Source organism: Penicillium malachiteum, assembly GCF_028827825.1.
Source record: "Penicillium malachiteum strain IBT 17515 chromosome Unknown utg000005l:1.0-9002435.0:326005.0-9005861.0, whole genome shotgun sequence".
NCBI classification, from domain to species: Eukaryota; Fungi; Ascomycota; class Eurotiomycetes; order Eurotiales; family Aspergillaceae; genus Penicillium; species Penicillium malachiteum.
Genome location: NW_026643099.1, coordinates 6,674,296 through 6,688,974, shown reverse-complemented (window position 1 = coordinate 6,688,974; position 14,679 = coordinate 6,674,296). Strand labels below are relative to the sequence as shown.

The following is a 14,679-nucleotide window of genomic DNA, read 5'->3' as shown; positions in this document are numbered from 1 at the left end:
TAGAAAAAGGGTAGTAAATTAGGCAAGTGTGCATAGACTTAAATAGCCCTAGGAATGGTTACCTACGCTATATCTAAGACACGGGTGTCTATTTTATCAAAATCACTGGATAGCAAAATAGAATTGAGAGAACTATTACTAGATGCAATATGGACGAAATTTACAGAACCAAAGAAATAATGCAGCAAATTAACAACAATGTAGAGATTCACCTTCCAGATTCAAGTTTGATCGCATCAAATGACATACAGTGTGGAGGATTCGAGACGCTCGGAGGAGTTGATCTCACTCACAGTAGACTGGACAGTCTTGGAACGAAGGCTTCGGTATGAAACCTCGTTGATAATATCAAGGCTTCCGTGAGTGAGTCCACCATTGGTAGACTGCTCATCTTCAGGATCAACAGGATGTAGTTGCCTCCGGCGTGGCTTGGGATCCACTTTCTTCAAGAGCGTATCCATATGTCCAACCCAATCTTCCGCAGTCTTACCAATAATTGCTCTGCGCTCGTAGCATTTATCTGCACCAAGCTCCCACTCAGGCAGCGTGATAAACTTTTTGTCAAAGGAGTATTTTAAGTGCCACACGTAGTAGGGATTCGGGCCATGCGCGTCGATCAGTTTACGCTCGTACTTGGGTCCGTTAGGAACGTAAGAAGCGTTTCCTTTCTCATCTTTTGCGTGTTCCATTCTGTACTGGACAACAGGGTGAATATATTCGAAGGTTTCGCCGAGTGGTTCATTCCGGTGACCATTCTTGAAGTGGTATCGACCAGGGGTTCGAATGTGCTCAAGGTTGAGCCAGTACATCGGGGTGAAGCTGTCCTCCATCTCACCAGTTCCCCAGTCATAGAATCTTGCCTTCTTGAATGGAGGCTCCGGTCCGGGCGTGCGCGGATGTATGATACTTGACGCCGTCTCAGATGATCTGCGCCACATCCACGCACCCCAACCTTCATCCTTCGTCATAATATCCCATTTTTTCCTGTCCTCATTGTTGGCCTTGAAAACACCCTCTCGGGTATCGTATTCTGCTTTGATATGCTTCTCGTTGATCGACAGGTGCTGCTTGACGCGATCCAGCATCCAGGCGTATGCGATATTGGACATCTCTTCCATGTTGCCCTTGTTCCCCATAGTGGATGACGAACCACCGCCAACATTGATGTGATAGCCTGGGAACCATACCTGTGCCAGCTTCGTTGGGGGTTTTCGTTTATCTTTGAAGTTCATATAGCGTCGCACAGCGTGGTTCCATGCTTCGGCTTTTTTATTGACATCCTTAGCGGCATCATTGACTGCTTGGTCTGTTGGAGGAGATTTGTTGACTCCTTTCAGATCCCGGGCCGTATTCAAAGCATCCAAGAACGCATTTCTGGCTGTCTCCTCTGCGCTCGCGAAAATCTCTTCAAGATTGACATCCGGTTTCGGGGGTACGTAAAACAGGGTGGGTTCAAATGCCTTGCGCCTTTCATCAATTGCCAGGGCTTGGAAGGCATATTTGATATCTAGACTTGGTTAAATACTAACATCTCATAGATGAATCATGGTGTGGGTCTTGAACTTACTGGTTGAAAGTCCAACATTGTGCCACGGAGCCTCTTGCCAGAAAAACAGCCCTTGCGGAATCTTCATTCCAGCCACCTCAGGCATACCGAGAGCGCCGACCGTGTCATATACACCCACCACCTCCACGTTTCTCGATCCATGTTGCGCCCAAGCAGCATCCAGCTTGGGCCACATGTCATCATCAGGAAGATTCCCATGCTTGCCATCCTTGATGATGAACCCACTGCTGCTATCGCCTGCGCCTTGCTTCTCATCGGCCTTCGCCCACATCCACTCATACCATCCTTTGCTGCGGAAAAATCTCTTTCCCTTGTTCTCCTTCTTTCCTTTGAATTCCTTATACTGAGTCCAAAGTTCGGGAAACTTGTTTAGGTCATCTTGGTGACAAAGTCCAATATCGGTAATAACACCGGCAATGGTACGAGCTGTGTAAGCACCTCGTGAGAATCCAAAGACCATGATCTGATCACCAGGGTTATAATTGAGGGCACAAAAGTTGTATGCTTCAATGACGTTGCCTTCCAGGCCGGTGCCAGTGGCACCTTCGAGGGCCTTTCCGAGTCTTCCAGACGTGGTGCCGACGCCAGAATCATACCAGACGAGCTGTTGCCACAACTTGCCATCGGCGTCACTTCCAATGGGATTTATGGCACGACAGAGACGGGTAACGTTAGATGGTACGTGTCTTTCACCCGAGACGGCCGACTGCCAAGTACCATCACAGCAGATGATGATGCGTTTTGATTCAACGTTACGACCACTATCTATCTCATGGCGTTGCTGGATTTTTGCTTCCTCCTCTTCTCTGGCAGGCTCCATGGGGGACAATATGTGAACCATGTCGACGACTCGAGTGGAACGGAGGAAATTGAAATCGAACTGAAATCATCCAGGGAATAGACAGCGATGTGTACTCTCCTATTTATGCATTATCACCCTCGCGCTCTGATGCCTCCCTGAACGATATCATCGCTATAAATGCCCTGATTATTTTATACAATGGAGCTATCGAAGCCTGGCCAGTTGTTTTCAGGTCTCCACATCCACGACTCCACTCCACCCGTAGGCCATCTCCGACGCCTTACCATTTCGGGTTGTTCAGCTCCCCGCGCAAGGTTCATGTTCGTCTTACCAGCGGCGGCGGTTTCTCATGCCGACGTCGATTTAACCAATGATGTTTTGCCCCTTCCCGGCTCCATAAGCATTGATTTCTTCACAAGGATATATCTCACGTGGGTACTGGCGGTGCCATGTGTGCTGAACAAACCGACGGGTAGATGCTCCCCACAGTTGGGGACAAAACTACCGACCGGGGGAGCATCGGGTATAATCTCTGCATTAATCATGGCAGGATCATCCGAAGGACGTGTGATGCGAGAACTCAAAGAACTCAGCTGAGATGAAGTTGTATTCGCGTGCTTGGAACAGCGACCGGTCGCCGATCATCTACCCGACTTGAATAGGGGTTGGCGTTCTTCGCAATCAGTAACCATACCGAGGTTGCACAATGAGGGGACTACCAAACTTCAGTTCTCATTATATACGAACTTGCTCACATCCATAAATATGGTTAGCCACAAAGTCAAGGCCTTGAATGCTTGAAGGCTGGGGCCTCTATTTTCTTCTTCCGATCTGAGAACAAGAATCCCGAGTTTGTATAATTACTTGGGTGTTCCGCTTGGCACAGACCGAGGTTCGCATTTCTAAATAACAGGCTAACCCGCCCTTGTTCATTCGATGACATTATGATATTACCATCTCATTAAATACAGCCTGAAAATGAATTCTGTCAAAATATCCAAACTCAATGGCAAATATACAGATTCTCTTCAACTATAGACGGCTCTGAAAAAGTCGAAATGAAAACCGAACTGTTCTCCGTCAGACAGTGACATTGATCTACTGCTCGCTTGCCTTGCTCATGATTTCGAGCATCTCACGTCTCTGCTCCCGCATCCTTTTTTCGAGGGGATGTTGTTTCAAACTAATCTTTCCAAGGCCAGCAATGATTGTGTCGCAGAGACGAATGCTCTCCTTCAATTTCCCTTGAACTCTAAAACACTAGGCAACTCAATCATTGCACCTATTCGATCAGGATGGAAATCGCCTCGATATACCGAAAGGCCTCGCTGTCTCTCAATCCCAGTGTGAAGTATGTCCTCGGCCTCAGAGAACCTTGATTGGTGTATGAGAATCGTGGCCAGCACGGTCTTACCCATCAGGGTCCCAATGTGGTGCTCACCGAGATTCCTGTCCGCAATTTGAAGGCCGCTGCGAATGAGATCTTCAGCTTCGTCGTATTCTCGAAGGGCAATCTTGACTCTGGACAGACTGACCATGGCCAGCAGTGTGTAGGGGTGTTCTTTGCCCAGTTTCTCTTTGCGACAGTCAAGAATATGGCGCATTTTGTTGAGAGCAATAGGCAAATCTTCTTTATTCCCCATCTGTACCGTAAGCATAGCCAGGTCCTCCTGAATCTCCATAGATTTCAGATGAGTCGGTCCTAAGACAGCATCCATACACTCGCAAGTCTCTTCAAGTAAGCATTTGGCTTCATCTAAATCCTCATAAAATTTTGCTAGCGTCCGACCGAGATGACCCATTGCACTGAGGATATCTTCGTGCATCTTGGAATTCCGCAGTTTGATCAGACCCTCAACGGCCTTTTGCTGAAGACCTTTCGCCTCAGTGTATCTTCCCTGTTGCCATCTTGTTTGGCCAAGAGTTTCCATTGTGATCAAGGTTTCATGACTTTGCGGTCCAAGATATGTCAAACACGCCTTCAAAACAATCTCCTGTAGATCTGCAGCCTCATCTCCCCGACCTTGATTCCAGTATGTACTACTCAGGGCCAGTGCTATTTGCCTGGTGATAGGCTGATCCAACCCAAGGACGGAGTCCGCAAATTCTTTAACTTGGAGTTGAAGAGTCTCCGCATAATTCCATCGTCCGTTTTGAGCAAAAACTGAACTAAACTTAGCATAAAGTATAGCTTGAGAAGGACCAAACGTAGATCCTGGTGCAGGCCAATTTAAATAACCACCAAATCGGCTCTGTCTTCTTTTCTGAATATAGAGGTCTATTGTAGACTGGCAGCTTCGGACATGATCAATGTGTGACAGAATATCTCGTCGAAAGATTTCGTCATTTTCAGTGTCAGCCAGAGGTGGGAGAAGAATGGAGTGAGAAAGAGTCAATTTTGCGGCATGTGCCCAGATTGCCTGCTCCGATGCACTCATGCCTGGCCTTTTTCTAGCCCATTTATGCACAACGGGATGTATTGAGTAGCTGTCATTGGACTCATGGTATGTGATCAGGGACATTTAGTGAAGCTCCCGAAGCCCACGGCGAAGCCTGTAGTTGTCGAAGGATCCCGATTTTCGGCCATCCCTTATGATGGCAGGCAATGCTGAGGGACCACGTTCGCGAGTTATGAGATCCACTATCAGGAGTTGTAGATTTCGGAAAACTCGGTACCACGTCCGAGGCGTCTTATCCGGCTCGTGCCTGCTGTGTTCTTGATGGATTCTCTCAATCTCGCAATTCTCTATTGCCTTCTTGAGGATATCAAATCGTATGTTTTTGGGATGGAAAAAAGAAAACATCTTGAGCAACTGTATTGCATCCTTGGACGCTTCTGTCTCCATCTGCTCGATGAGTCTATAAGAGACCTCGAATGTAGCATGTGCACTCGAATAGTCGTCGATTTCTGGGCCATTCGAGCTAATCGAGAATTGACGCACCTTTCAAAGTCGATCCCAGTCCCTGTCGTGAAATCCCAGGTAATCTTTGAGTTTACATAGACGATTCCGAATCGCAGCGCCAGCTTGGATCAACGCAAGAGCAAGTGATCCTAGTTGTCTGGTGATTTTCATTGCCCAAGAGGACGAATCCATATCCCAGGGTTCTTTAAGGTGTGCCGCCCTTAGAAGAAGAGCCGAAGCTTCATCATCACTCATGCCCTGAAATTCAAAGAATCCGGGGCCGACATTGCCGTGCTGTATGTGATCTGGGTTTCGGGTGGTAATGAAAATATATCCACGATTCCCCCGGGGAAATATTGCTCCAAATCGATTCGAGGATCATTCGCATTGTCGATAATCAATAACCATCTCCCTTCATTGTTGGAGAGCCAGTTCATCGCCGAGGCATAGTTTGGCTCGACCTTTCCTCGTTTGCTAATCTCGATATATGTTTGTTTGATGGTTTCATGCGAGGTTGCGTCGATGCAGAATACTCCCCAGAAACTGTCAACAGAGTTTAGCAATTGAAGGCAGAAAACGATTGTATGTTTGGTGTCTAAATACCTCTCGCGATTCATCTCTGCAAACTTAGAACAGAACTGTGTTTTCCCGGATCCGCCCAAGCCATGAATGACAAATCGAAACTGCATTTGGGCAGGCTCACGTGTGAATTGAGCTATAATTATGGCATGCAATTCCTCCAATAGAGCCCCCCCGTCCGGTAAAAAAGCTTCTCACGGGTTGGGGTATATCGAAGAATTCATTTGGTGTGGTAAAGGTTATCGCGGCTTGGACCGATCTTATTGATTCTCGGAGTTCTTGAATCCTTCGGCGTGTGGCTTGATCGTTCAAATTCCTGACCGAATGAGGTCCACCAGGCGCTAGGTCATGGTTCTCGAGGATCGAAAGTCGTGTCTGGAAGGTTTGGTCGAGCGATCGCACTTCTTTGGATATCTGTGCTGTGTATCCTGTGATGCCCCCTGGTAATACCTGAGAAATAGTTAATCGCCGCTCCGAGTAAAATTTTGCGTAAATTCTCTCCCTACTTACAGAGTCATCCCAATCAACAAAACTTGGAGGTTGCTCTTTTCTACTCCAATCTCGTCTCGAATTTTCTGCAGTCTGTCGGCGTTTTCCCGCCTCCGTTTCACTTTTAGGACGGCATCTAGATTGTTCTTGACCCTGTTGCCATCCGTACCGGAGATCTCCTTAATCACACTCTCAATTTGTGTCGCAAGAGCTTGACACGCACTCAAGCCTCCCACACAGCCTCTCCATAGATCTTCCAGGTTGCTTGTTTTAATCGAAATCGACTGCACCTGTGTCGCATTCTCGCTTGTTATAATTTGTTGGATTGATGCAACAAGACTTTGCAGGGCCTCGACTTCAGCAATCAACTGATCAATTACCTTTCCAATGTTTGCGACCGAATACTTCAGATCTTTGAGGGACTTCGCAACATGCAGACACATCTCCACCAGCCCAACCGCCGCTGCCGCGGTAGAAAAGGGGTCCATATCAAGAAATCTATGGTGTAGATTCGTTAGTAGGAATTTTAATTTCGTAGGAAAAGATGGATAGCTGTGATCTTATCACTTACAAACTGGTAGTTCCGAGCCAATGATACTTAGTCCGGTATGGGTAGCTGTTTGCGCAGGACAGGTGGTGGGCGAAGCTAAAAGGCACAAGTGCACTATTTACCTCTCCAATAGCAGACACCTGAAGGGTCTACCTGGTACATTGATTTTTGAAGTAATTCTTAGGGAGTACCAGATTGTCTTCAAGATGTTTCAAGCCACCTGGCACTGGCAGTAATCTGGTGGGTCTGAATCATAGAAGGTCTGCACATGGCCCGGCCTCTGAGTCGTTTCATTCGCGATTATGATGAGCTACTAGGAAAACCTCAAATGGAACAAGACATGTAAATTCCAAAGATCCACCAAGCCATTCAATAGTTCTAAGACTCCAGGGCTCCGGATGGAGTACGCGAATCTGCGGAATAAAGTAACTTTGATTCAAACTTGAAATTTGAAAGGTAGGTGGTAGGTAGTATAGCCACTCAATGGATCTATACATACCTATGCACACTCCGTATCCATATCCATGCCACCTGGCATGTGTGCAGTAGAAGTATACCCAGCTGGTATACACATTTGTATAGTATAAATACTCCATAGTACATACCCATGGACATATGTGAAACCCATCCAGATGTCTATCCTGTGCTGTTACCTACATCTGGATTCAGTCCTTCAGAGCTGCCAGATGTCATTTCAAGTTAATGGTATATCTTGACCTTGGAATATTCAAACCCGCTAATCCCTTATTGTCATACCGGCCCAGTCTGAATTCAAATTTTAATTTCGAACCCAAAATAGGCAGGAACCTTGGAATCTACAACTCAAACATTCCTGAGACCCAAGTGAGATAGTTCCAAATGTTGAGACTAAAGTCGTGTTCAAATTTGAGGAGTGGATTGGGTGTATGTAGGCTGCCGAGCTTCCTGGCAGTGTGCATACTAGTCAAGTAGGCTGTTGACCCATTGGCTGGGATCCATTCCAGCAAACAATCGCACCAAACATTTGCACCCATGCTTGTTTCCAAAAGCAGTTAAGTAAAACAGTTCTCATTCAACTAATTAGCAGCCGGATAAAATACCTTGCAACGCCGGGTACTGCGCTTCAAATGTTCGCGTTCCTCAGCACTTCATCTGTTAATTCCCCAGGGAGCCTAGGAAATCATGGAAATATTAGCACATTTGAACAGATAAACTTTCAATTCCACTGTATTGAGAAATTTAATGGCGTATACCTACGTATATCGTGGTGTTCGAGATTGCCTTCACTTTTTCCCAGAGCGGATCGAGCATGAGGGGCGGGTTGACTGAATGTATGAGTTCGTTTGGGGGTAGTTCCGGGACGCGCATCGGTCCACGGGTAGTATTCGGTACCACGCAGTACTTCGTAGTGATTCAGCCTCATTCATCCTCCAAGGCTAGAGTCAACCGGTATATGGCAAGAGAATCGATCAAATACTGAGAAAACCTTCAAATTCAAATGGTATTGGTACGAGGAAAAGAGTATTTGAACTTGATTACCCAGCTTGCCTGGAGCGTAGAGTTCACCGTAGGGCTATGATCGACGGCTTGCCCCTGAAAAGGGTCTGAAAGCCAAAGAACTAATTGCTCTTTGATAGAGCCTGGGAATTGGTAGGTTCAAATACACCAAGTGGGCGATTTTTTACGCACTTGTGTTGCGTCTGAAAGAATATGGCCCTTTGTGATTCCCAAGGATGTTGGCACACCCCTCTACTTGTGGGAGGACTTCTTAGCCATCATTACACCATTCATGAACTTATCTCTTTTAAGATCTCTACAAAATTCAAAGTTCAGTGCAACTCCAGCCTCTTTATCTTTGATCTATTATTCCTTTGCCTCATAGTTCGGGCACACAAGTCGCCAGACCCTCAGTGAAAACCCCCGAATAACAAAGGGTCTGATATGATTCTTTCATTGAGCCTAATTGTTCCTTTTGCTCTCGGTGGCCTACTCCTTGCTTTGACACTTAACTTTCCACAATATTTCAAGCAAGTCAAGGTAAAGCTCTCTTCGCTAGATGTACGAGATGTCGACTGATTAAGTGATTAGAGTGACGCCAGATTCGCTGCTTGACAAGGTTGCCAGCCTCCTAGAAAGTGGAGCGCAAAATGGGCACTCGGGCTTGACTTGCTGATCAAAGCATTCAGATATTATAGTAGACAGCAAATCCTTCAATTCTTTCTCGATGTCATCTCCGAGACTGGCAGTAAATCATTCGAGCAAAAGCTTCTTTTTGCTCGTGGAATTGATACAATTGACCCGGAGAATATAGAGGCTTTATTGAGTGATCAATTTACTGGTAGGTGGATCCCACCCCAGGGTTTGGGTCATTTGTGACTGGATACTCATCAAAAGACATGCTGCAGATTTCAACCTCGGCCTGCGACCGCCAACCTTTCATCCCCTCTTGGGAAGCGGAATATTTACCCAAGATGGTGCGGAATGGCAACATTCTCGTGACCTTCTACGTCCACAATTCATGTCAAACAGACTCAACAACTTGAAGCAAATTAGAAACGCTGTAGCTAGTCTCGTGACAGCCGTCCCAGATAGTGAAGAGGTCGATCTTCAACCGCTTTTCTTCCACCTCACCTTTCAAACAACGCTTTTCTTATTATTTGGCAAGCATTTGCCATCAACCGGATCGGCAGACCTCGTAAATCGGGAATCGGAATTCGCAGATGCGTTCAATCTTAGCCAGGACTATCTCGCTCAACGCGGTCGCCTTGGAGACCTATACTGGCTTTTGGGGGGGGAAGAAGTTCCGTGACGCTTGCAAAGTTTGCCACGAGTTCGTTGACAATGTTGTGCAAAAAGCATTGCACCCTCCACGCAATAGCGAAGCCCGTTCTTCGGACAAGGGACCGTACATTTTCATCGAAGCTCTCTTTGAGAAAACCACTGACCCAAAAGTACTCCGAGATCAGTGCATCAATATTCTGTTAGCAGGGAGGGATACAACGGCATGTTGTCTTAATTGGGCTCTGTGAGAGAAAATGAAGACTTCCTTTGGTGGACTTGCTGCTAACAGGGCATAATACAGCCGTCTCCTCGTTCTTCATCCGAAAGTCATGGCCAAACTGCGCAGCGAGATCAAAGAGACCTTCGGAGTGGGTCGACAAGCATCGGAGCCGGTGATAGGCCAGCCCAAGCAGCTATCATACCTGAAGGCTGTTCTGCATGAAGGTATTGGCAGAATATTCCTTCCATGATAGATAGCGCCAGCTAATCCATCTTTTTAGTACTTCGGCTATACCCGTCTGTGCCTGTCAACTCTCGCGCAGCCGCAAAGACAACCACACTTCCGACCGGTGGGGGCCCAGACGGCAAAGCGCCTGTACTCGTCCGCAAAGGAGAAGCTGTTGGATATTGCGCTTACGCGATGCATCGTCAGAAAGAATATTTTGGGGATGATGCGGACGAGTTTCGACCTGAGCGGTGGGAGAATGGCGCGCTCAAGGATGTCGGATGGGCCTATCTTCCATTCAATGGAGGTCCTCGGGTCTGCCTTGGGCAAGAGTTTGCTCTCCTGGAGGTCAGATATACCATTGTGAAACTGGTGCAGACATTCGAAATTATCGAGCTAGCAAAAGGGAAAATGTCGGATGTTGCGGTTGGCCAAGAGAAGCAAGGACTTACATTGGTTGTATCCAGTGGGGATGGTTGTTGGGTTAAAATGGCCAGATATTTAGATTAGAGTGAATAGATGATGGATGCTTATTTGATTGACTAAGGAATGAAAGACACTGACCCAGCTGGCTGTCTTTATGTTTAGCATGCAGGGACCAAATTCTGAAATGAAGGGTGGTAAAATACATGGGTCCACCAAGAATTCAAAGGTGCTTCTTGTGGTATCTGTATGTCTCATATATATATGGGTGGTTTAAGAGTTTCGTAGGGACGGCCACAGGTGGGAAGGAAGATACTAAGGAGAGGGGAAGTGGATGGGGTATAGGTACAGGGGAATGAAAGCTCAGAAGGCACACAAGTGTACCTAGGCATCATCATATGCTCTCATTGTGTGTAAGGTGTAGGGAATCAAGTCAGTGCTTCTTCGGTCTGCGGGATAACATCAACTAGAAGACCTCCACAGAGACAAAGATCGTACCTCTCCTAACAAAATAAGCAGTCTGAGAGTATGCGGGGATATAACAGAGACTCGGTGGCATCCTGGGGCTATCAGCATTAACGTCTCACGTCGTTCCATTCCATACTTTCGATTAAGATCATCGGAGAAGGACACCAGAGAGACGGACATGTTTCCATTTCAGTCCCTACCCAGGCTCACATACATCATTCATATGCCCCAGAAAATTCAAACGGCCGGAGCCTCTTTTGCAACGGCTTATGAACAATATAGGTGAGAGTTGGATCCTCAGGCCTGAAACTTCAGTGACGTCGGGGAACAAAAAGAGAGGGAGGGGAGGAGGGAAAGAAGTTTATCAAATAGGCTGGGGGCGGTGGGGGACGCGCTTGGAGGGCAAACAAATATTCACTTCACTTCAATGCTTAATTAGGAAACTATTACTGCACTTAACTTGAAAATGATGTGATATCGCTCTACTATACTCAATAATGGCCATTATACCATTTCTGGTACAGGTCTTCATAGTATTTAGCGAACCATGTAGCGGACTATGTAGCGAACTACCTATATATCATCGTAACCTACTACGTATATCGACCTTTGCCTACAACGATAGCGAACATTCAGTACGACATCACATCAGTCACAGCTTTTATTTGAAATCTACGATCAAGTCCCGTGGATTGCACAGTCCGACATGTCCACCAATTCAGGCAGACGTCTTCCGGTCCCACCAGGCGAGGATCCGGCCAATGGCGAATTCTGAGTAAGTTATTTTGGCGTCCAGGGTATTTCACCTATGCTCTCACCCAAATACCTAACCCGTCTTCTCTAAACATATCGCTGTTTTGATTGTGCAAGACTAGGCCATTAGGCCTTCACTGCCGAATGCCATAAGGAAAGATTGAGGCGGGGGTATCTCGAACAGACGAAGAAGCTTGAGGAATTGAAACGGGAGGTGGCAGCTGATGAACGCCAGGCGGAAAGAGTGGAGAATGAATTGATCATGAAAAACGAGGAATTGATCATGGAAAAACAGAATTTGATTGCAGCCCTTGAACAGAGGGCTCGTGAGTTAAAATCGGAGTTGGAATCAGAGTCGAGCAAGATGAAGCTGGAGCACTGAGTGTACTTTTTGTTCTTTTTTCAACAGATTGAAGTTTATTTTTCTAGTTCCGCGCCACTAATCATGCGTCTATTTGGCCCCTTCATTTTGAACAAATTGAACTGTCCTTTCATAGTTCACTCCAGTTCATGAACCATATCCCTTCAAGTTCCAAGGTTTCCACCAAGTGTTCAAGGTCCGAAGGGTTTGATACGTCCTATTTAATCTGAACGTTCTGTCTAGTCTGACTTCGCGAAAAAAAGATAATTAGACCAACTAACTTCATTTGTGTCTAAGTAATATTTATCTCCTGCATAGGCTCACTCGCACTCGAACGAGCTAGTGCGGCGTGATAATCTTGCTAGACATTGTCCGTAGAAGTATTCAACATCTCCTGCTCTAAGCTCGCCTGCACGAAAGCTGCCATCCCATGAAGACTATCGTATAGGATAGGCTGCGATACATAATACTACAGAGGATCAATGTTAATATGAATCACACATTCAAGATAGGATACAACTCACGTCATATGAAGCCGATGAATTTAGGCTGCAAACTGACACTGTACCATTGTAGCCCAGTGTTCCATTCTCTTTCTGAACGACAAAATTATCGACGAGGTATCTGTAGCATTTTGTCGCTATGTTACGTGCTTCAGATGCAAGCTCATCAGAAAGATAGCCAAGACGAGCCGCTCTAAACAAGGCGGTCGTGAACATGGCCGAGCCACTCGACTCAATATAGTTTCCTTCCCTGTCAGGGCTATCCATCACTTGCCACCAGCACCCGGTATCGTTATCTGCAGCGGAGATAACGGCTGTAGATAAGTGGCCTAGCCTTCGATGAATATACTCGAACATGGAAGGGGGAAAAGTGGACGATAACTCCAAAGCATCCACGAGCGTCATCGTGTACCAACCCATGGAGCGACCCCAGACAACCGGACTAGCCCCAGTGAGAGGGTTCGCCCACGATGCTGTTTTTGACGCGTCATAACCGTGAACGAGAAGACCCGAGTTTTGATGGTAACAATGCCTCCAAAGAAGATCAAGCTGATGAACAACATCTTGCTGTACAGTGCGATTCTGTGGGTTGAATTCAGGTGTGTAGGACAAGAGGAACGGAATAAGGGAATATATTCCGTCTAGATAGCTCCAATTAGGATATGTGAAGTACCAGTACCCGCCGAATGCATTTCGAGGCTGAAGATTGATAGACTCTCTGAGTGCATGAAGGCTCTCGAGCTCCACCTTAGTATTAAGTCTCCCATATTGGTATAAGAGTCCTTTGCCTGTGGATAGCCGGTCAAGGGGGTAGCTGGTGTCTTTTGTAGCATTCAGGAGATATGACGCAATGCTAGTTGTGCTAATTTCCATATAATCTTCCCAATTAAATTCAGCGCAAGCTGCATGTGGAGTTTGATAATATTCAATCAGGCGAAGCACTGCTGATTGGAAGAATCCTATCTGAAGATAGGTGGATGATGATGGGCTAGAGCCCTCCGGAACAAGAGCTTGACCCCCCAGGATGACACTGTCAGCCATCCAGGCCGAGTAGGGCCAATTGCAGTCTGCTGCGCTTGCTCCAGATACATATAAAGCTGCTAAGCTAATGCAGAGGCTGATATGCATCTTGCGACGTGCTTATACAGAATGACGCGAGATGTTGGTGACATAACTGCTGCGTGGACATAAGGACCTCGGGACCTCGGGAGCTGAGACGAGGCGGTGAGAAATCCGTGGCTCCAGGCTCCAGGGCCCCTCCAGGGCTCCAGCTGTCGATCACTTCGATGAGTCATCGGTTCTCAACACCTGGGCACCTGGGCACCCGTGGACCTCCAGGGCTCCAGGGCTGCCCAGGTGCAGGTGGGCAGCCGGCCATCGGGAGGCATCAGCGAACTAAGACTGTGTTTTGCAACAGGGCGAAGCCAATCATCCCCTTCGACTGCCGAATGTAGCTAATTAGGTATGGACTCGATTTTATTCTCTCGCCTGATACGTTCAAGGTCCCAAAATTCAACGAGTCAATCAATGCATCTGTCGAACGCGACTTAACTCGCTTTCTTGAGCATCCTGTTAGCTGTGTGGAATATGCACCCCCCGCCCCCCCTCCAATATCAGCCTTGCAACAGGAATCCATGAGCGGAAATGGCTTGAGTGTCCAGGCAAACACGAATGGAGGTCAACAAAAGACAGCGTACGAGAGACAGAAGATTGCATTGATTTTGTGATTCATGGAGGCCAGGTCTCATTATCTTGCTAATCTGCATCCTGAATTCGGTACACCAGGTCTATAACACCGAACACATGACTACAAATATCGTAATCATTCTATCAAGTAAAGGTGGATCTCAATGACCACCTGGGTAGACTAGAAATATGCTGTTTGAGTACTGAAATTGCTCCTACTTGCAAAAGAAAAAGGACTTCTCGTATTGCGGCCTCAAAGGGCGAGTACTTCCATGGCGCCAGTCTAGTATTTTGAAATACCAATAAAATACCGCACATCAACCTTGGAAACAAAATACTACCTAGTTTTATATTGTATTTGAACAGTACTTCACTAAGCGTGGTATTTAT

General features: G+C 46.7%; 6 protein-coding genes across 6 annotated transcripts; 1 reads left to right on the top strand and 5 right to left on the bottom strand.

Annotated features, from left to right (window-relative positions):
- Positions 1-236: 236 nt before the first annotated feature.
- N7483_012479 (T6SS phospholipase effector Tle1-like catalytic domain-containing protein) lies at positions 237-2,387 on the bottom strand (the record flags this gene model as incomplete). The annotated part of the gene is made up of 2 exons (XM_057095906.1): positions 237-1,507; positions 1,568-2,387. 2 exons carry the CDS (start codon positions 2,385-2,387, stop codon positions 237-239), a joined length of 2,091 nt encoding a protein of 696 aa, XP_056941877.1.
- Positions 2,388-3,604: 1,217 nt separating this feature from the next.
- Positions 3,605-4,891, bottom strand: N7483_012478 (uncharacterized protein; the record flags this gene model as incomplete). The annotated part of the gene is made up of 1 exon (XM_057095905.1): positions 3,605-4,891. The coding sequence occupies one exon, from the start codon at positions 4,889-4,891 to the stop codon at positions 3,605-3,607; it is 1,287 nt and encodes a 428-aa protein (XP_056941876.1).
- Positions 4,892-5,523: 632 nt separating this feature from the next.
- On the bottom strand, positions 5,524-5,961 carry N7483_012477 (tetratricopeptide repeat domain-containing protein; the record flags this gene model as incomplete). The annotated part of the gene is made up of 1 exon (XM_057095904.1): positions 5,524-5,961. The coding sequence occupies one exon, from the start codon at positions 5,959-5,961 to the stop codon at positions 5,524-5,526; it is 438 nt and encodes a 145-aa protein (XP_056941875.1).
- Positions 5,962-6,357: 396 nt separating this feature from the next.
- Positions 6,358-6,828, bottom strand: N7483_012476 (tetratricopeptide repeat domain-containing protein; the record flags this gene model as incomplete). The annotated part of the gene is made up of 1 exon (XM_057095903.1): positions 6,358-6,828. The coding sequence occupies one exon, from the start codon at positions 6,826-6,828 to the stop codon at positions 6,358-6,360; it is 471 nt and encodes a 156-aa protein (XP_056941874.1).
- A 2,761-nt stretch (positions 6,829-9,589) lies between these two features.
- Positions 9,590-10,605, top strand: N7483_012475 (cytochrome P450 alkane hydroxylase; the record flags this gene model as incomplete). Its single annotated transcript, XM_057095902.1, has 3 exons — positions 9,590-9,894; positions 9,952-10,094; positions 10,151-10,605. 3 exons carry the CDS (start codon positions 9,590-9,592, stop codon positions 10,603-10,605), a joined length of 903 nt encoding a protein of 300 aa, XP_056941873.1.
- A 1,856-nt stretch (positions 10,606-12,461) lies between these two features.
- Positions 12,462-13,644, bottom strand: N7483_012474 (uncharacterized protein; the record flags this gene model as incomplete). The annotated part of the gene is made up of 2 exons (XM_057095901.1): positions 12,462-12,569; positions 12,625-13,644. 2 exons carry the CDS (start codon positions 13,642-13,644, stop codon positions 12,462-12,464), a joined length of 1,128 nt encoding a protein of 375 aa, XP_056941872.1.
- Positions 13,645-14,679: the final 1,035 nt, after the last annotated feature.